The following is a 21051-nucleotide window of genomic DNA, read 5'->3' as shown; positions in this document are numbered from 1 at the left end:
AATTCAACACACAAACAAGTTACAATAAGACAAACAACACAATCACAAAAATAAAATAAGCAAGCACAACCAAATGCAAATGCACATATATTATTATGCATGTCTGTCCTAAGCAGGCTATGAGCTCACGTGTCGGTTTGGATACCCGCAACCCGACCACATCTTCGAAATAGGCGCTACGTATCGCCGTCCTTATGTTCGGAAATCATTCCCTCTATGAGCGTTCAGTATAGCCGTCCTCATAGGGAATCAAAATCTTTCCCTCCATGAGCGTGTCGTATTCTCCGTCCTCATGGAGAAACCACACTTCTGGTCTTAAGTGAGCGCTATGCTTCGCTATCCTCACTAGACCGTACTCAATGTCTCAGGCAAGGTTCTGAAAACTGAATCGGTCATTGAACTGTTCTAGCTACTGGTTCACTAGTTTACTGGTTCAACTGGTTCAACCGTAATTCAACCAAAAAACCTTTTTATAATAAAATAATAAAATAATAAATAAAATATAAATAAACACATTGAACCATAATATTATGATCTCATTCAAATACAAACTCAGAAGTCAAAATAACAAAAAAATCAACACAATCACAACATATGAACTGAAAAGTTTGAATATATTCTTGATAGTGGAGAAAATATTATTATTTTTATTTACTTCAAAGAAAAAAGGTTCATCTATGAATTCTAACATTAAATTTAGATCATAAAAAATATGATTACTTTCTGATGGGTTGCTCTTGATGCTTTCCAGCAAAGTAAGCTCCTTGATCTTGGTTCCAATTTTCTGCAAAGCAAGAATTTTAAACTCAATAGGCAATTACAAAAGAGACATTACTAGTTTATTGAAACTAGGGGTGGAAAACGGGCCTAAACCCGCCGGGCCAGCCCGCGTAACCCGCTAAAAAAGGCGAGCTGGGCTGGAAAATTGGGACCGCCAAATAGTAAAAGCTTGCCTAACCCGCACTACTTAAACCGCGGGCTTTGGCGGAGCGGGGCGGGCTTCCCCGCCGGACTTAGTAGTTTTTTGGCAAGGGATATTTTTACAATTTTTTTTGCCAAAACCCAACTTTTTCCAACCCAACTTACAAGAGAATGAAGATGAAAATTGAGTGTTTTGGATTATATTTATTTTGTTTTAGAGACAATATTTTTAATTATGTTTTGGATTATGTTTATTTTGCTTTGGGAACAATATTTATAATTATGTTTTGGATGAAAACTTGGTTTATAATTATGTTTATTAGATATTTATAATTACAAAAACTTTAATATTTGTGAATATAAAAATTATAATTTGTTTATACTTTTAGACATTATAAAAGTTAAAAGTAAAAAATAGAAGAGATTTTTTTATGCCTTTACATATATTATTTAATAGTTAAAAGTAAAAAAAAAAAAGAGGATATTTGGCGAGTTTAGCTCGCCGGCCCGCCGTTAGGCGGGACGGGTTGGAATTCTAGGACCACCTCACTAGGCAGGGCGGGGCGGGCCAGCCTGCCAAAGGGTGGGCTTCTGGCAGGGCAGGACGGGCTTTCTCGCTTATCACCCCTAACTAAAATAGAATAACACTACTAGTGCCTAGGCTAATGGAGATTCTAAGCAAGCTACCTTCCTTGAATTACAAATTTCTAGTACACATCAAAAGAAAAAGGAAAACAAAACAACATACAGATTCTCTAGTTCAAACTTTTTCAGCAATGAAAATTGCTTTGCATTTCGACCACTTCCCCACCAACAACCATATTGATCACAACACCATCTACAGAAACAAGTCATAAAATCTTATGAACAATAATACAGTCCACTACCGTTTCCTGGGAGCAGAGCGAAAGAATCAATAAACCAAACCATAATGAGATTAATTCACATAAACGATACCATACCATCTTGAATTGAAGCATGTCCCAGGAATCATAAAATTTTTAAGAAATCACAGAAATCAAATCACACACAATCCAAAAATATAAATTATAATGAACAAAATCAAAATCCCAAGAATAATTAGAATAAAAAATATAATTATAATTAATACAAATCACATAAATCAGAACAATGCTATAATAATTAACAAATTCACCAAAGTAAATTAAGAATACATAGATAATATGATAGAAAACCCTAAAACCAGTAACAACAACTAGAAGCATAGCACAGAGATGGCGTTAGTGACGGTGGAACAAAGCTTCACGACGGAGGCAGAAAGTGAGCCTGGCGACTGTGCTTCTACTGCCAAATCGTTAGCTGCACGAGCAAGAGTGAGGGAGTAGTGAGCTTTGAAGCTCCAACTTGCGACGCGGCAAGAGCAGTCCGGCAACTGAATGAAAGTGAGGGAGTGAGTGAGCTGGCGTTGAGAGGAACGACGACCTCAAGATTGATGGGAGGGAGGGACTGTGTGCTACTGCTGCGCTGTTGGAGTGAGTTAAGGTTGCTGGGTTGGTAATGGTTATGGTATTAGTGGATCAGCTCACAAAATAACCGCGTTTTGGTAATATTCAGAAAAGCGGCCGAGTCCCGGTTTGGTCCAACCTACCGGTTCCTGGCCGGTTTAGTGGTTTAATTTCGGTTTTTTATTTTTGCGATTTTAACATAGACCAAACTGTAATTTCCATCGGTTCACGATTCAACCAGTTCGAACCGATTTTCAAAACCTTGGTCTCAAGTGAGTGCTACGCATCGCCGTCCTCACGAGACTATATTCATAATCAATGAACATAGATAATTTTAAATTTCAATTTTTTTTTTAAATTTCAAATTTTAGAATTTGAAATCATTAAATCTTTGAAAACAAATCATTTTGAATTTTATATTTTTTTTATTTTAAAAGTATTGGAAATTAAGGTTGCAGAATAAATATTAAAATAAGTAATTTTAATTAATCAAGTTAAACAAAGGTACTACTTTAAGAAATGAGAAGTTTAAATTAAAAAAAAATAAAATACACGTGATAGTATGTGTCCAATTTAATAAAAAATGAAAAAAAAGATAGGCTTAGACACACATAAATATCATCACGTGTCAGTATGTCTAACTTTATTCTCAACTTGTATTCTTGAAATAAATTTAGAAATATTATATATTATTATTTACTAAAATAAAAAATATTTTATATACTCTCTATAATTAAAATAAGACATTAAAATCAGTTAAAAAATAAACTTATATTTTACTATCAATAAAATATCAAAATATCATTATGTATTATCTAAAAAAATAGTTTATATTTTATATATATGTGTGTCCCTGTATCTTATAAAATTTTAAAATTCATGTATCGAAATGTTTCGTTTCGACAACTCCTCTTATAGTTTCTGCGGCTTCTGCGAATGCAGCAAGGATTTTTGCATGGTTCTAAAAATCGGATCGGACTGGCCGGTTCAACCGGCTCAACCGGGAACCGACAAAGAAAGGTTCGGTCATCCTCTTAAAATTGTTGAACCGGCTAAGAACCGGTCGGTTGGATCGGACCAAAAACTGGTTGGTTCTTACAAAACGACGCTGTTTTTCCATTTAAAAAAAAATAATGTTCTGAAAATCGGACCAAACTAGTCGGTCGAATCGGTCTGATCGCGAACCGATAGCTTAGATGGTTCGGTTTATGAGCAGAAACCGCTGTTCTAGAAACCGGATACAAGCTGCTGAACCGGCCAGTCAAACCGGACCGGGACCCGGCCAGTTTACAAGAAACGACGTCGTTTCCTTTGTTGAAAGTAAAAAAGGGATTGCACGCGTTTGGCTCCCTTCTCCCACTCCTTCTTTGGTCATCAGCAAAATGCCCTAGCCTCCCCCAAAGAAAGCAAACCCTAGCCTCCACCAATCTTGTCGCCGTCTGTCAGAGTGAGAGACTGCTGCTGCCGCCTCTGTCGCACTCAAGAACTTCCGTCTTCGTGCTTTCGGCGTTCGTTACTTCGCTCTCACCATCCTATGTTCACTCTCCATCCCCTATTCGCTCTCATCAGTCGCCTGTTCGCCGTCGTCCGTTGCGCTCAACTGCTCTCCATCGTCCGTCGAAGGTCAATGCTCACTGCTAGTGCTTGTTCTTCGTGTTTTTTTTATTGTCTGTTCAGAAACCGAACCCTCTTCATGCTTGTTCTTCGATGGTTAGTGATCGTCGCTTTTCAATACTCACTGTTGGTGTTTTGTTTTTCATTGATTGATGATTATTGATTAAGTGATGTGTTGCTGTTCTGTTTTTTACTTTGTCCTTGAGTTAATTGGATGCTCTGTCAGTGCTTAGTGCTTGTTCTTGGTTGATTGACTTTGCTCACTACTCTGGCTTGTTCTAGCCTATTCTTGATTAATTAACTCTGTTACTGGCTTATTGATTGATGCTAAATTGGTACGGATAAACTGTTATTGGTACGGATAAGTAACATGCCAGTAGACATTTTTCTGTAATTTTATCTTATAGCAATACACATATTCTATAATTTTTATTGTGTTGATGATTTATTGATTGTTTTTTATTGTGTGGATGAGAGTTGTTCTATAATTTATTTATTATTTTATTTTAAAACGATTTTTTCGGTTGAATTACGGTTAGACCAGTTGGACCAGTGAATCAGTGAGTAAAACGGTTCGATGACCGGTCCGATTCTCAGAACCTTAAAAAAAACAAAGGGAACCCGAAAAAGGCCAAACCCCACGCACGAGTCACACACTCACACGTCACCCCTCCCCCCAAACTCGTTCGTGCTAGCCCTAACCCCAGTCACACTTCAAACGATGTCTCCCTCTCCCTCCCCAGCCACAGCCCTAGCCCCCAACCCAAAAGCCTAGCCTCTTCCATGAATTCGCCGCCGTCCGTCAGAGGCGCCTCCTCCTTCCCCCTGTCTGAGACCGAAACCCCTAGCTCGGCACGTAGTCGCGTCGTCTTCTTGCTCAAGTTCGAGCTGCAAGCCGTGGTCTCGCCGTCGTTGTCCTTCTCATCTCGCCGTCGCCGTCCTTCTTGTCTCGTCGGCGTTGTCTTTCTCTCAGTCAAGATTAGTGGTCTGAACTCTGAAATTTCAAATTACTCAAATATGCAAGTTCTGAAATTAGGGATTTATAGTGATTGATTTCTGATATGTTACTGATTCTATTCTAATATGTGCTTTTGTTACTGATTTGTTACTGATTCTGAAATTGATTAATGGATTTGTTACTGATTCTGTTCTATGGTCTTATGGATGATTATTTGATTTCTGGCCGTTCTATTGCTGTTTTTAATTTGGATTATGATTTATTGATTTTAGTTATGGATGGAAGTATTAATCAAGAAGCAGTTGTTGATCATGCCTGTTTGAGTAATAATTCATTTGCCAATCCTCCTAATTCAAATGATTCTGCTAATCCTAATCTACATAGTTCGAATAATGGTCAGTCACAAGGTTCTTCTAATTTACGGATTTTGATGATTGATAAATCTTCATGTTGGTTTTTAATATTTAGATATTTATTTTTACTATTTAACTTTTGAGATTGTATTTTGATAAAGATCATATGGATTTGATTGATGACACTTTGTTGCTGAATGCCCTGTTTGTTGCTGAATGCTGTTGGTAATGGTGTTTTTGTTGCTGAATGCTGAATGCTGTTGGTAATGGTGGTTTTGTTGCTGAATGTCCTGTTTGGTGTTGAATGATAATTTTTTATTTCTGGCTGTGCTGCTACTGTTTTTAATTTTGTGAATGATTTATTAATTTCAGTTATGGATGATAGTATTAATCAAGAAGCAATTGCTGAGACCAATGCATCTATGAACAATAACTTGCCTGCCAATTCTAATCCTCTGCCAATTCTAATCCTCTTGATAACAATGCATTTGATGATTGATAAATCTTTATGTTGGTATTTAATATTTAGATATTTTTTTATTATTTAACTTTTGAATATGTATTTTAATAAAATCATATAAATTTAGTTGATGATATTTTATGTAGTATTTTAAATTTAAAAGATATTTTAAGATTTATATTAGATTATAATTATATTTTAAGATGTTTATTTATAATTTATTTATTATTTTATTCTAAAACAGTTTTTTCAGTTGAAGCACCAGTTGTTTTAGTGTGGTTCTACCCCTAATGTAGCCACATCGTTTCAGCAGGTGAATACAATTAATACAAGGCAAGAATTGAATAATTGATTAAGTGAAGGAGGGAATCGAACCGATGAATATTCGGGGTCAGAGTCAGGGTCCGCCTCCGGTTCCGGCAGCGGCGGCAGGGATGATGGATGGGATTGGGGTTCCTGTTGCTCCAAATCCGATAAGCAGGAAGAAGGGAACCGGGGTGAGGGCGTGGCTGCTTCTCGATTCCAGTGGTCAGAAGCAGGTTGTGGAGACCGGCAAGCACGCCATCATGCGGCACACGGGTCTCCCTGCCCGTGACCTACGTATCCTCGACCCCCTCCTGTCCTACCCCTCGACCGTGCTAGGCCGTGAGAGGGCCATCGTGATCAACCTCGAGCACATCAAGGCCATCATCACCGCCCACGAGGTCCTCCTCCTCAACTCCCGGGACCCCTCCGTGACCCCTTTCGTGGAGGAGCTCCACTTGAGGATCCTCCGGCACCACCAAGTCCAGGGAGCTGCTGCGGCAGCTGCGGCTTCGGATGATTTCAAGCTAAGCAAAGTGTACGACTCGGAAGAAGGGCAATCAAGAGAGGAACAGGATGAAGATGAAGATCCCGATCCCGTTGGGGAGCAAGTGAAAGCCCAATCGAAGCAGAATGGTATCCAGAACGGCGATGGCATGAAGATCCTGCCGTTCGAGTTTGTGGCACTGGAGGCCTGCCTGGAGGCTGCGTGCAGTGTGTTAGAGAACGAGGCAAAAACCCTGGAACAGGAGGCCCACCCTGCCTTGGACAAGCTCACTTCCAAGATCAGTACTCTCAATTTGGAACGGGTTCGTCAAATTAAGAGCCGCCTTGTTGCCATCACTGGTCGCGTTCAGAAGGTAAGGGATGAGTTAGAACACTTGCTCGATGACGACGACGATATGGCTGAGATGTATCTCACCGACAAGTTACAACAGCTCCACAGTTCTTCTGCCTCCTCTATAAATGATGATGATGTTGACAATGACCACCATAATCAGCTTGATGTCGATGACAGGCACGTGTACATGTAAATCTTTTCTGTTTGCCTTGAATCTTGTTAGTTAGTACTGCTTTACTGATTCTAATTCTCCATTTAGCAGCATTCCTCCTGAAATATCACTGGAAGAGGGTGGAGCTGTTGCAAGCGATGACGATAATCAACATGATGATGACAGGTTATTAGTGGGAGTTAGCAGGGACAGCCGTGCTAGCACTACCTACAGTACCACAACTAAGCATCTTGATGTGGAGGAGCTTGAGATGCTCCTGGAAGCATATTTTGTGCAAATCGATGGCACACTCAACAAGCTCTCTACTGTATGCCTTTTCATTTCTTTGTCATGCCTTTATCCGTTGCCTATAACTACCATTTACACTTTTAATCTTGTGTTTTATAAGCAACTAATTCCCGTTTCCAAGAATTATTGAGACGCTTGTCTGGTTTCTAATTGAGGATTTCGCTTGTTATTGCTTGCAAAAGATCCAAACATGTTAGAGATTCAAAATCTTAGGGACAATTTCTCTTTTTGGGTAATAGAGGCAAATATTGTGCCTTGGTAATTTTAGGCTATGGTCTTTTCAAAGAAAATGCTTAAAACAAATTTTAACCAACATATTTCTGGTCTGGTGAGCTTCTTGTGATTTACATGTTACCTTAACGATAAGATTGGTTTTGATGTTGTTTTGTTGTGGTGATCCTGTTGAAGCTAAGGGAATACGTGGACGACACAGAGGACTACATCAACATAATGCTGGATGACAAACAGAATCATCTGCTCCAAATGGGAGTCATGTTGACCACAGCAACTCTGGTAGTGAGTGCCTTTGTCGTTGTCGCTGGTATTTTTGGCATGAACATTCATATTGAGCTATTTGATTCAAATATTACCGGGAATGGAGAATTCTTCTGGACTGTTGGGGGCAGTGCTGCTGGAACCATTTTCTTGTATGTGGTTGCCATTGCCTGGTGCAAGTACAAACGCTTGCTCGAGTAGCTGCACGCGCTGTTTATGTGCACACATAGAAGAAATGTTATGCAATACAAAAATCACTCCTTTTTTATCCACCTGAAATTCGAATAATACAGTGCAACATTACCACATTACCTGCTGCTACTTCTATTTGTGATCTTCAACTATTTTATTCGTTCTGCGCAATATTCTGTGGAAATATTATCTAGATCGAAAGAAAGGTCATTATGGACATGGTAGAAACATGCCAGTTATTTGTGATCTGTACATAGACTTGTTCATTTTCATTGTGAAATAAATTGAGAAACGCTTGAGAAAGAACAATGAGGGGTTCATGGCTGTTACCTGAGCTTTAAATTGGAAGAGAATATCCAGTTAATTTTCATTTTCAGTACCTAATTATGGGGCAGTTACATTTGGCTCTTTGATAGTTTACCTACTTTACTTTGATCAATTGCCAAATTTTAAACAAATTAAACATGAATAAAGACGTTATTAATCGTTGATCATTGAGTAACAAAATATTAATTGTTAACATTTTTATAAATCTCAAAGCATGTATATTTTATTGATCTTGTTACAATGATGAGATTTGCTTGACTTCAAAGATCACATACACAAAAATTACAGTCTCACGATTTCTAGCGATAAAAAAAGGGTATACATCTGTATAAGTGGTATGAGAAGTTATTCATTGGATAAGAAATCCATAGTTGGAAAAATGAAAATAAATTGTCAAATGATCATTCCAAGAGGCACTACATTCGAGATGCATATTTTAGGAGTCATTGACAAGCTGAAGAGTGGGCATGGTGGTTCCAGCTATGAAGGATTTGAAGAGTGAAAGAGCAAGTTTTGGTCTATGCAAAGGAACTTCATGTCCTGCTCCCCTTATTGCTACAAAGGTGAGTCAATCATATTCTTGTGTCCACCCTCCCACCTGTTTTTTTATGACAAATTTAAAATTTCCATCTAGTAACCTTTACTAATTTCATGGATATAATCAATTTCCATCTAAAGACATCAATGATCTAACTTGCATCAAAGTATCAATTCACAAATATTTTCACTTATTGGATTTCAACGTTCACTGAACGACTAAAATTTTCCCCAGAGCTTGAAGAAAACAAACTCCAATTTGTAGTTCTGAACGAACCTGCGACAAAACCCACAAAGCATGAGTACAAGAAGGAAAGGAAATCCTACCCATAAAGCTCGCTCAGACAGATACAAATCTTGGACAAATGCAGTTGGCTAGCAAACCCTTCTTGACCTTCAATTAAATGAGCATTCAGCACAAAGCGCGAGTTTGCACCCTTTAGCCAAATTTCAATTTAATATACTGCGAAGGCCTTGAAATGGCACAACAATCAATGGATAGAACGTTTTACTATGTAGTTTGAAAATGCTTCTTCTTTACATGCCTTAGAGAGTCGGTTGGATATTCCTGTTTCTCATGTACGATAAAAATTGAGTAGGTAATTCTGCTAGAAGTGCTTGAACTACTGAAATTTCTCCACCTGCAATGGGAAGATTGCAAAGACTTTTTGAGTTAGAAGGCAATAGGATGGAGTTACATCATAATATGCAAACTGATACCCACTTTGAACATCTCGAAATGGAACAAACTGGACTATATCACGTGAAGCAACACGTCCGAATGAACTTTTGCATCTCTCCCCTTGTCAGCATCTAAAATCTATTCAAAGGAGTAGCAAAACTAAGAAAAACCAGTTGTGGTATACTGATCACACAGTTCCCATGAGGAACAGTTATGTATAAAAAGCCGACATGTTTTCATACCTCCATTTCTTTGAAATCAGCTCCTCCAACTCCAATGATAAGGATTGATAATGGTAGGTCAGAGGCTTTATGATGAGCGGATAATTTGTACGCTTTTTGGCATTGTTTTTAGTATGTTTTTAGTATGATCTAGTTAGTTTTTAGTATATTTTTATTATTTTTTAGTTAAAATTCACTTTTCTGGACTTTACTATGAGTTTGTGTGTTTTTCTGTGATTTCAGGTATTTTCTGGCTGAAATTGAGGGCCCTGAGCAAAAATCTGATTCAGAGACTGAAAAGGACTGCAGATGCTGTTGGATTCTAACCTTTCTGCACTCGAAGTGGATTTTCTGAAGCTACAGAAGCCCAATTGGCGCGCTCTCAACGGCATTGGAAATTAGACATCCTGGGCTTTCCAGCAATGTATAATAGTTCATATTTTGTCCGAGATTTGATGGCCCAAACCGGCGTGGCAAATCAGCCTCAGAATTTCCAGCGTTTAACGCTGGAACTGGCATAAAACTTGGAGTTAAACGCCCAAACTGGCATAAAAGCTGGCGTTTAACTCCAGAAAAGGTCTCTACACGAAAATGCTTCATTGCTCAGCCCAAGCACACACTAAGTGGATCCAGAAGTGGATTTTTACGTCATTTACTCATTTCTGTACACCCTAGGTTACTAGTTTACTATTAATAGGATCTTTTGATATTGTATCTGTACCTCATGACACTTTACACGTTTCTTTGTGTACCTTCCACGGCATGAGTCTCTAAATCCCATGGTTGGGGGTGAGGAGCTCTGCTGTGTCTTGATGGATTAATGCAATTACTACTGTTTCTTATTCAATCATGCTTGCTTCCGTTCTAAGATATCACTTGTTCTTAACCCGGATGAATGTGATGACCCGTGACACTCATCATATTCTCAACTATGAACGCGTGCCTGACAACCACCTCCGTTCTACTTTAGATTGAGTAGATATCTCTTGGATTCTTTAATCAGAATCTTCGTGGTATAAGCTAGAACTGATGGCGGCATTCAAGAGAATCCGGAAGGTCTAAACCTTGTCTGTGGTATTCTGAGTAGGATTCAATGATTGAATGACTGTGACGAACTTCAAACTCCTGAGGGCGGGGCGTTAGTGACAGACGCAAAAGAATCATTGGATTCTATTCCGGCCTGATTGAGAACCGACAGATGGATAGCCGTGCCGTGACAGGGTGCGTTGAACATTTCCACTGAGAGGATGGGAGGTAGCCACTGACAACGGTGAAACCCTACATACAGCTTGCCATGGAAGGAGCTTTGCGTGTTTGATGAAGAAGACAGTAGGAAAGCAGAGATTCAGAAGATGGAGCATCTCCAAAACCTCAACCTATTCTCCATTACTGCATAACAAGTACTTATTTCATGTTCTTTTGCTTTTCACAATCAATCCTGATAATTTCTGATATCCTGACTAAGATTTACAAGATAACCATAGCTTGCTTCAAGCCGACAATCTCCGTGGGATCGACCCTTACTCACGTAAGGTATTACTTGGACGACCCAGTGCACTTGCTGGTTAGTTGTGCGGGGTTGCAAAAGTGTGATTGCAATTTCGTGCACCAAGTTTTTGGCGCCGTTGCCGGGGATTGTTCGAGTTTGGACAACTGACGGTTTATCTTGTTGCTTAGATTAGGACTGTTTTATTTTTGTTGGTTTAGAGTCTTTTATTTGAGTCTAGTTTCATATTTTAAGTTTGGTGTCAATTGCATGCCTTTGTTTTCTTTTAATTTTTCGAATTTGCATGTTTTTAGTCCTTTCTTGTTCTTTAAAAATTCTAAGTTTGGTGTCCTCCTTGTGTTTTTCCTTTAAAATTTTCGAAAATTTGTGTTTAGTTTTCTAAAAATTTTAAGTTTAGTGTCATTTTGTTGTTTTTCTCTTTCCTCATTTCAAAAAAAAAATCAAATCTTTTTCAAAATAATTTTCAATCATATCTTTTCAATTGCTGATTTCAAAATCTTTTTAATTAACTAATTGATTCAGTTTTCAATTTGCTTTGATCTTATTTTTTTTAATTTTTGAAATTTTATTTTATTTTCTATTTATTTTATTTTATATTTTTCGGTCACTTTAAAAAAAATAAATAAATAAATAAATAAATAATCTACTTGCAATCCATATCATTTCCCTTTCTCCATCATGGACCTAAGTGGAATTGAGCAGTCCAGAAGGACTTTGGGGTCATATGCTAACCCCATTACAGCTGCATATGGGAGTAGCATCTGTATACCTCCCATCAAAGCAAGCAGCTTTGAGCTAAACCCTCAACTCATTATCATAGTGCAGCAAAATTGCCAGTATTCCGGTCTTCCACAGGAAGAACCTACTGAGTTTCTGGCACAGTTCTTACAAATTGCTGACACAGTACATGATAAAGAGGTGGATCAGGATGTCTACAGACTATTACTGTTTCCATTTGCTGTAAAAGATTAAGCTAAAAGGTGGTTGAATAACCAACCTACAGCAAGCATAAAGACATGGAAACAGTTATCAGACAAATTCCTGAATCATTTTTACCCTCCAAAGAGGATGACACAGCTAAGGCTGGACATCCAAGGCTTTAAACAAGAGAATAATGAATCCCTTTATAATGCCTGGGAGAGGTATAGAGGTATGCTAAGAAAATGCCCCTCTGAAATGTTTTCAGAGTGGGTACAGTTAGACATCTTCTACTATGGGCTTACAGAAAAAGCTCAGATGTCTTTAGACCACTCAGCTGGTGGATCTATACACATGAGGAAGACAATTGAAGAGGCTCAAGAGCTTATAGACACTGTTGCTAGAAACCAATATTTATACTCTAGCAATGAGTTCTCTCCAAAAGAGGAAGTCATGGCAGTAGTCACTAATCCTAATCCTCAAGAACAGATGATTGAGCTTAATCAACAATTGCTCCTGATGACAGAACAGTTAGCAGAATTTAAAGAGATGCTCCATGAAACTAAAGTTGCTAACAAGAACATAGAACTGCAGTTGAATCAAGCAAAACAGCAAATATCCAAACAGATAACAGAAGAGTGTCAAGCAGTTCAACTGAGGAGTGGGAAGATACTGAACAACACTGCTCAAAAGAGCAAAAGGCCAAATAAGGAACAATTGACAGAGGATAACCAACCCACTGTTCAAAATCCCTCTGAGGACAGTAAGAGCCCAGAGAGGAATACTTTTGGCGTTCAAACGCCAGAGAGGGAAGGAAAGCTGGCGTTAAACGCCTATTCCTTGCCCAGTTCTGGCGTTCAAATGCCAGAAAAGGGGGAAAAGTTGGCGTTAAACGCCCAATGGGTAGCCAAATCTGGTGTTCAAACGCCACAAAGGGGTCAGACACTTGCAAGTGCTGATAACAACCCCCTTAAGCAGGCTTCTCCAACCACTTCTGTAGGAAATAAACCTGCAGCAACTAAGGTTGAAGAATATAAAGCCAAGATGCCTTATCCTCAGAGACTCCGCCAAGCGAAACAGGATAAGCAATTTGCCCGCTTTGCAGACTATCTAAGGACTCTTGAAATAAAGATTCCGTTTACAGAGGCACTTGAGCAAATACCTTCTTATGCTAAGTTCATGAAAGAGATCTTAAGTCATAAGAAGGATTGGAGAGAAATTGAAAAAGTGTTTCTCACTGAAGAATGTAGTGCAGTCATTTTGAAAAGCTTACCAGAAAAGCTTCAAGATCCAGGAAGCTTTATGATACCATGCACATTAGAAGGTGCTTGCACCAAGACAGCCCTGTGTGACCTTGGAGCAAGCATCAATCTAATACCTGCATCCACTATCAGAAAGCTTGGGTTGACTGAAGAAGTCAAACCAACCCGGATATGCCTCCAACTTGCTGATGGCTCCATTAAATATCCATCAGGCATAATTGAGGACATGATTGTCAAGGTTGGGCCATTTGCCTTTCCAACTGACTTTGTAGTGCTGGAAATGGAGGAGCACAAGAGTGCAACTCTTATTCTAGGAAGACCTTTCCTAGCAACTGGACGAACTCTCATTGATGTACAAAAGGGGGAAATAACCCTGAGAGTCAATGAGGATGAGTTCAAGTTGAATGTTGTTAAAGCTATGCAGCATCCAGATACATCAAATGACTGCATGAGCACTGATATTATTGACTCTTTGGTGGAGGAAGTCAATATGACTGAAAGTCTTGAATCAGAGCTAGATGACATCTTTAAAGATGTTCAGCCTGATCTGGAGGAACTAAAGGAAATAAAAGAAATTCTGAAAATTCCTCAGGAAGAAGATAAGCCTCCTAAACCAGAGCTCAAGCCACTACCACCATCCCTGAAATATGCATTTCTGGGAGAAGGTGACACTTTTCCAGTGATCATAAGCTCTGCTCTAAATCCACAGGAAGAGGAAGCACTAATTCAAGTGCTAAGGACACACAAGACAGCTCTTGGGTGGTCCATAAGTGATCTTAAGGGCATTAGCCCAGCAAGATGCATGCACAAGATCCTATTGGAGGATGATGCTAAGCCAGTGGTTCAACCACAAAGGCGGCTAAATCCAGCCATGAAGGAGGTGGTGCAAAAAGAGGTCACTAAGTTACTAGAGGCTGGGATTATTTATCCTATTTCTGATAGCCCCTGGGTGAGCCCTGTCCACATTGTCCCTAAGAAGGGAGGCATGACAGTGGTTCATAATGAAAAGAATGAACTAGTTCCTACAAGAACAGTTACAGGGTGGCGCATGTGTATTGACTACAGAAGGCTCAATACAGTCACCAGAAAGGATCATTTTCCTTTACCATTCATAGACCAGATGCTAGAGAGACTAGCAGGTCATGAATACTACTGCTTTTTGGACGGCTACTCAGGTTACAACCAAATTGCAGTAGATCCTTAGGACCAAGAGAAAACAGCATTTACATGTCCTTCTGGAGTATTTGCCTACAGAAGGATGCCTTTTGGTCTGTGCAATGCACCTGCAACCTTTCAGAGGTGCATGCTCTCTATCTTCTCAGATATGGTAGAGAAATTTCTGGAAGTCTTCATGGATGACTTTTCAGTATTTGGAGACTCATTCAGCTCCTGCCTTAACCATCTAGCACTTGTTCTGAAAAGATGCCAAGAGACCAACCTAGTTTTAAACTGGGAAAAATGTCACTTTATGGTGACTGAAGGAATTGTCCTTGGGCATAAAATTTCAAACAAAGGAATAGAGGTGGATCAAGCTAAAGTTGAAGTAATTGAAAAATTACCACCACCTACCAATGTTAAGGCAATCAGAAGCTTTCTGGGGCATGCAGGATTCTACAGAAGGTTTATAAAGGATTTTTCAAAAATTGCCAAATCTCTGAGTAATTTGCTAGCTGCTGACACTCCATTTATTTTTGATAATGAGTGTCTGCAGGCGTTTGAAACTCTGAAAGCTAAGCTGGTCACAGCACCAGTCATCTCTGCACCAGACTGGACATTACCATTTGAACTAATGTGTGATGCTAGTGACCATGCCATTGGTGCAGTACTGGGACAAAGGCATGGTAAGCTTCTGTACGTCATTTATTATGGCAGCCGTATTCTAAATGATGCACAGAAGAACTACACAACCACAGAAAAGGAGTTACTTGCAGTGGTTTATGCCATTGACAAGTTCAGGTCTTATTTAGTAGGATCAAAAGTGATTGTGTACACTGACCATGCTGCTCTTAAATATCTACTCACAAAGCAGGATTCAAAACCCAGGCTCATAAGATGGGTGTTGCTTCTGCAAGAGTTTGATATAGAAATAAGAGACAGAAAAGGGATAGAGAATCAAGTGGCTGATCACCTATCCCGGATAGAACCAGTAGAAGGAGCATCCCTCCCTCCTACTGAGATCTCTGAAACCTTTCCAGATGAGCAATTGTTTGCTATTCAGGAAGCTCCGTGGCTTGCAGACAGTGCAAACTATAAGACTCAAGGTTCTCCTTCTGTAACCATGGAGAGGAAGCATGAAGAGCTTCTCTCAAATCAGAGTCAAACAGAGCCCCCACAGTCAAACTCTAAGTTTGGTGTTGGGAGGCCACCACCAACTTCTAAGTTTGGTGTTGAACCCCCACATTCAAACTCTAAGTTTGGTGTTGGGAGGTTCCAACATTGCTCTGAACATCTGTGAGGCTCCATGAGAGCCCACTGTCAAGCTACTGACATTAAAGAAGCTTTTGTTGGGAGGCAACCCAATGTTATATTTATTATTTTCCTTTGTTATTTTATGTTTTCTATAGGTTGATGATCATGGGAAGTCACAAATTCAATTGAAAAAGCAGAAACAGAATGAAAAACAAGAAGAAAAATAGCTCACCCTGGAGGAAAACCTTGCTGGCGTTTAAACGCCAGTAAGGGCAGCAAATGGGCGTTTAACGCCCAGTCTGGCACCATTCTGGGCGTTTAACGCCAGAAAGGGGCACCAGACTGGCGTTAAACGCCAGGAATGGGCACCAAGCTGGCATTAAACGCCAGAAATGGGCACCAGCCCGGCGTTTAACGCCAGGATTGGTAGTAGGAGCATTTTTGCTCGCCACTTGGTGCAGGGATGAATTATGCTTGACACCTCAGGATCTGTGGACCCCACAGGATCTCCACCTACCCCACCACTCTCTATCTTCTTTCTTCTTTTGCTCGAGGACAAGCAAACCTTCTAAGTTTGGTGTGGTAAAAGCATTGCTTTTTATTTCTCCATAACCATTTATGGCACCTAAGGCCGGAGAAACCTCTAGAAAGAGAAAAGGGAAGCCAAAAGCTTCCACCTCCGAGCCATGGGAGATGGAAAAATTCATCTCAAGGGATGCACTTTCCTCCACAAAACTATTGGGAGCAAATTAACACCTCCCTAGGAGAATTGAGTTCCAACATGGGACAACTAAGGGTGGAGCACCAAGAACATTCCATCCTCCTCCATGAAATTAAAGAAGATCATAGAATCATGAGAGAGGAGCAACAAAAGCAAGGAAGAGACATTGAGGAGCTCAAGCACTCCATAAGATCTTCAAGAGGAAGAACAAGCCGCCATCACTAAGGTGGACCCGTTCTTTAATTTCCTTGTTCTTTATTTTCTTGTTTTTCGAATTTCATGCTTATGTTTATCCATGTTTGTGTCTTGTGATCATTAGTATCTTAGTGTCTATGCCTTAAAGTTATGAATGTCCTATGAATCCATCACCTTTCTTAAGAAAAATGTTCTTAATTGAAAAGGAGAAGAATTGCATGAATTTCAGATTTTATAACAGATTAATTATTTTGATGTGGTGGCAATACTTTTGTTTTCTGAATGTATGCTTGAACAGTGCATATGTCTTTTGAATTTGTGGTTCATGAATGTTAAAGTTGTTGGCTCTTGAAAGAATGATGAAAAAGGAGACATGTTACTGAGGATCTGAAAAATCATAAAAAAATGATTCTTGAAGCAAGAAAAAGTAGTGAATACAAAAAAAAAACAAAAAAAAGGAAAAAAAAAGAGAAAGAAAAAGAAAGAAATAAAGTTGTGATCCAAGGCAAAAAGAGTGTGCTTAAGAACCCTGGACACCTCTAATTGGGGACTCTAGCAAAGCTGAGTCACAATCTGAAAAGGTTCACCCAATTATGTGTCTGTGGCATGTATGTATCCGGTGGTAATACTGGAAGACAGAGTGCTTTGGGCCACGACCAAGACTCATAAAGTAGCTGTGTTCAAGAATCATCATACTTAACTAGGAGAATCAATAACACTATCTGGATTCTGAGTTCCTAAAGAAGCCAATCATTCTGAATTTCAAAGGATAGAGTGAGATGCCAAAACTGTTCAGAGGCAAAAAGCTAAAGCCCCGCTCATCTAATTAATACTGATCTTCATAGATGTTTTTGGAGTTCATTGCATATTCTCTTCTTTTTATCCTATTTTCATTTTCAGTTGCTTGGGGACAAGCAACAATTTAAGTTTGGTGTTGTGATGAGCGGATAATTTGTACGCTTTTTGGCATTGTTTTTAGTATGTTTTTAGTATGATCTAGTTAGTTTTTAGTATATTTTTATTAGTTTTTAGTTAAAATTCACTTTTCTGGACTTTACTATGAGTTTGTGTGTTTTTCTGTGATTTCAGGTATTTTCTGGCTGAAATTGAGGGCCCTGAGCAAAAATCTGATTCAGAGACTGAAAAGGACTGCAGATGCTGTTGGATTCTGACCTCCCTGAACTCGAAGTGGATTTTCTGGAGCTACAGAAGCCCAATTGGCGCGCTCTCAACGGCATTGGAAAGGTAGACATCCTGGGCTTTTCAGCAATGTATAATAGTCCATACTTTGCCCGAGATTTGATGGCCCAAACCGGCGTGGCAAATCAGCCTCAGAATTTCCAGCGTTTAACGCTGGAACTGGCATAAAACTTGGAGTTAAACGCCCAAACTGGCATAAAAGCTGGCGTTTAACTCCAGAAAAGGTCTCTACACGAAAATGCTTCATTGCTCAGCCCAAGCACACACTAAGTGGACCCAGAACTGGATTTTTACGTCATTTACTCATTTCTGTACACCCTAGGTTACTAGTTTACTATTAATAGGATCTTTTGACATTGTATCTGTACCTCATGACACTTTACACGTTTTTTTGTGTACCTTCCACGGCATGAGTCTCTAAACCCCATGGTTGGGGGTGAGGAGCTCTGCTGTATCTTGATGGATTATTGCAATTACTACTGTTTCTTATTCAATCATGCTTGCTTCCGTTCTAAGATATCACTTGTTCTTAACCCGGATGAATGTGATGACCCGTGACACTCATCATATTCTCAACTATGAACGCGTGCCTGACAACCACCTCCGTTCTACTTTAGATTGAGTAGATATCTCTTGGATTCTTTAATCAGAATCTTCGTGGTATAAGCTAGAACTGATGGCGGCATTCAAGAGAATCCGGAAGGTCTAAACCTTGTCTGTGGTATTCTGAGTAGGATTCAATGATTGAATGACTGTGACGAACTTCAAACTCCTGAGGGCGGGGCGTTAGTGACAGACGCAAAAGAATCATTGGATTCTATTCCGGCCTGATTGAGAACCGACAGATGGATAGCCATGCCGTGACAGGGTGCGTTGAACATTTCCACTGAGAGGATGGGAGGTAGCCACTGACAACGGTGAAACCCTACATACAGCTTGCCATGGAAGGAGCTTTGCGTGTTTGATGAAGAAGACAGTAGGAAAGCAGAGATTCAGAAGATGGAGCATCTCCAAAACCTCAACCTATTCTCCATTACTGCATAACAAGTACTTATTTCATGTTCTTTTGCTTTTCACAATCAATCCTGATAATTTCTGATATCCTGACTAAGATTTACAAGATAACCATAGCTTGCTTCAAGCCGACAATCTCCGTGGGATCGACCCTTACTCACGTAAGGTATTACTTGGACGACCCAGTGCACTTGCTGGTTAGTTGTGCGGGGTTGCAAAAGTGTGATTGCAATTTCGTGCACCACTTTAACAAGGGCATCTTTTGTTTCTTGGAGATCTGTCACCACTCCATCCTAGTGATGTCAATTAAATGTCAGCATCAGCAGTGGAAAAGCAAGATGATGCAAAAAATCATCACAGGCTTAGAAGTCACGACAAAGAAGAATTTTTTCTCATATGCAACACAGATATAAAGTGATTAGCTCTGCTATGATTATATGGCTGAATCAAGGCGCACGTCGGAAAGAGACATGGAAGAAAAGAGACTACAGGAAGAGTAAATTGCAGCTACATAGTTCTAGAGAGAAATAAAAAAATTCTAATTCATATTTCTCACTGTGATTATTAACAAAACAAAATATTTTCTTGCACCAGTTGCTACAGATTGGCTGGCAGTAAGTGCAGCATTGCTTATGACAGGTCCAAAAAGAGTTGGTCCTGCAAGAGAAACATTAAGCAGGGCACTTGTGTATGCCATCATAATTCCTTGGATCCCTTCCACCTGTTAAACAAAGAACTTCAATCATGATGAACTATTTTATGATAAGTGAAAACAAAAGCAAGAACAGGTGTAGCATATCTACCTCACAATAGTGACTGCTTCCATTGAGGTTAAAACAATGGGAAACAAGACCATCAATTGGTCGGGCACCAAATCCCCATGTAAGAAATCGTTTGTCTGAATCATAAAACTGTAGCACCTCTCCAACCTCAACAATTGCCTAGAAATAAAGTTGTGACAAGTTCAAGACAAGGATCGCTGGAAAAACAAATGATTCAAACTAAAGATCATTTCTCAGTTCTCACCTTCTGGTATGCATTTGGCCGTCCTGAAGGATCAATATAATGCAAAGAATCTGGAAGGCGTGGATTCCCATTTGAAGCTGATAAACCAGGAGGTTACTTATATTTGATTAAGAATGCATAAACCTTTGTCATCCAGGTATATCTAAGGCCCCTCATGTTGACAACTACAGAAATCTAGAAAATAATAAGGTACACTTCATTTGAGGATATGAGCTGTACCTGTAAAATCAATGGCCACCATGAAGTTCAATTCAAAACCCGCAGACAAGTAATCAAGGAAACTATATTGGACACTTTCAGAAAATTTGTCCAGATATACCCGGCTCTTTAATACCTGTATTATAGAAAAATATGTTTTATACTTTTTAGAGAAAGAAAGAAGGATTCATGACACAAATAAACTTTATAATAAAACCTTGTTATGAGAATTACGACCACCACCAGTAAGCAAAAATAAAGTTCCTCCTTGACCACTAGCATGAAGCTTCTCCAACTCTGCCAAAGACTTTTGCACTTTTCTAATAAAACAAAGAAGCATTTCAGCCTAGAAAGTATATTGATAGACAAAGGAACAAACAGAGGAAGGAAATTAAAAAGTAACTGCCAATTACCCTATCAAATCATGTTTGCCATTGGTATTGAAGTTATAACACTCTAGTATCAAAGGATTGTCCTGTATATAATAAAAATGAAAAAATGAGAGAGCTTCCACTGTGTCTAAATCATGAAGTTCAACATATTATTCCATATATAATCTCATAAAACATGGCCATATTTTCATACTTCCATAAAACAGCTTATACGACTTATCTCTCAAGTAAGCCTCTAAGGCTATATAGATAAATATACAAGAGATGTGAGAGTAACTTTAACAAAGTAAAATAGAAATGAACCGAGGAGGAACCATACTCCTCTCTGTCACCATATCCGCAATCTCACCGAGGTGGATTTGCAACATGCATCTGAAAA

At 39.2% G+C, this 21051-nt stretch overlaps 2 protein-coding genes across 2 annotated transcripts; one reads left to right on the top strand and one right to left on the bottom strand.

The window, feature by feature from the left end:
• Positions 1 to 6090: 6090 nt before the first annotated feature.
• LOC130970120 (magnesium transporter MRS2-3-like) lies at positions 6091 to 8141 on the top strand. Its single transcript, XM_057896113.1, has 3 exons — positions 6091 to 7093; positions 7179 to 7395; positions 7785 to 8141. The coding sequence occupies exons 1-3, from the start codon at positions 6150 to 6152 to the stop codon at positions 8070 to 8072; spliced, it is 1449 nt and encodes a 482-aa protein (XP_057752096.1). The 5' UTR covers positions 6091 to 6149; the 3' UTR covers positions 8073 to 8141.
• A 1409-nt stretch (positions 8142 to 9550) lies between these two features.
• LOC130966781 (protein BONZAI 1-like) lies at positions 9551 to 20428 on the bottom strand. The gene is made up of 6 exons (XM_057891604.1): positions 20302 to 20428; positions 20083 to 20159; positions 19860 to 19997; positions 19613 to 19777; positions 19299 to 19349; positions 9551 to 9568 (listed from the first exon to the last, which is right to left on the bottom strand). The coding sequence occupies exons 1-6, from the start codon at positions 20321 to 20323 to the stop codon at positions 9551 to 9553; spliced, it is 471 nt and encodes a 156-aa protein (XP_057747587.1). The 5' UTR covers positions 20324 to 20428.
• Between the last annotated feature and the right edge of the window lie 623 nt (positions 20429 to 21051).

This window comes from Arachis stenosperma, chromosome 3, assembly GCF_014773155.1.
Source record: "Arachis stenosperma cultivar V10309 chromosome 3, arast.V10309.gnm1.PFL2, whole genome shotgun sequence".
Lineage (NCBI taxonomy): Eukaryota > Viridiplantae > Streptophyta > Magnoliopsida > Fabales > Fabaceae > Arachis > Arachis stenosperma.
This window is presented reverse-complemented; position numbering and strand designations above follow the sequence as displayed.

Coding starts and splice junctions, on each gene's coding strand:
- LOC130970120 (XM_057896113.1), top strand. CDS start 6,150: ATGAATATTCGGGGTCAGAGTCAGGGTCCGCCTCCGGTTCCGGCAGCG. Junction 7,094..7,178: donor CAGCTTGATGTCGATGACAG/GCACGTGTACAT, acceptor TCCATTTAGCAG/CATTCCTCCTGAAATATCAC. Junction 7,396..7,784: donor CACTCAACAAGCTCTCTACT/GTATGCCTTTTC, acceptor ATCCTGTTGAAG/CTAAGGGAATACGTGGACGA.
- LOC130966781 (XM_057891604.1), bottom strand. CDS start 20,323: ATGGTGGCCATTGATTTTACAG. Junction 19,998..20,082: donor GGCCAAATGCATACCAGAAG/GTGAGAACTGAG, acceptor CTTTATTTCTAG/GCAATTGTTGAGGTTGGAGA. Junction 19,350..19,612: donor TTGTTTTGTTAATAATCACA/GTGAGAAATATG, acceptor TGACATCACTAG/GATGGAGTGGTGACAGATCT.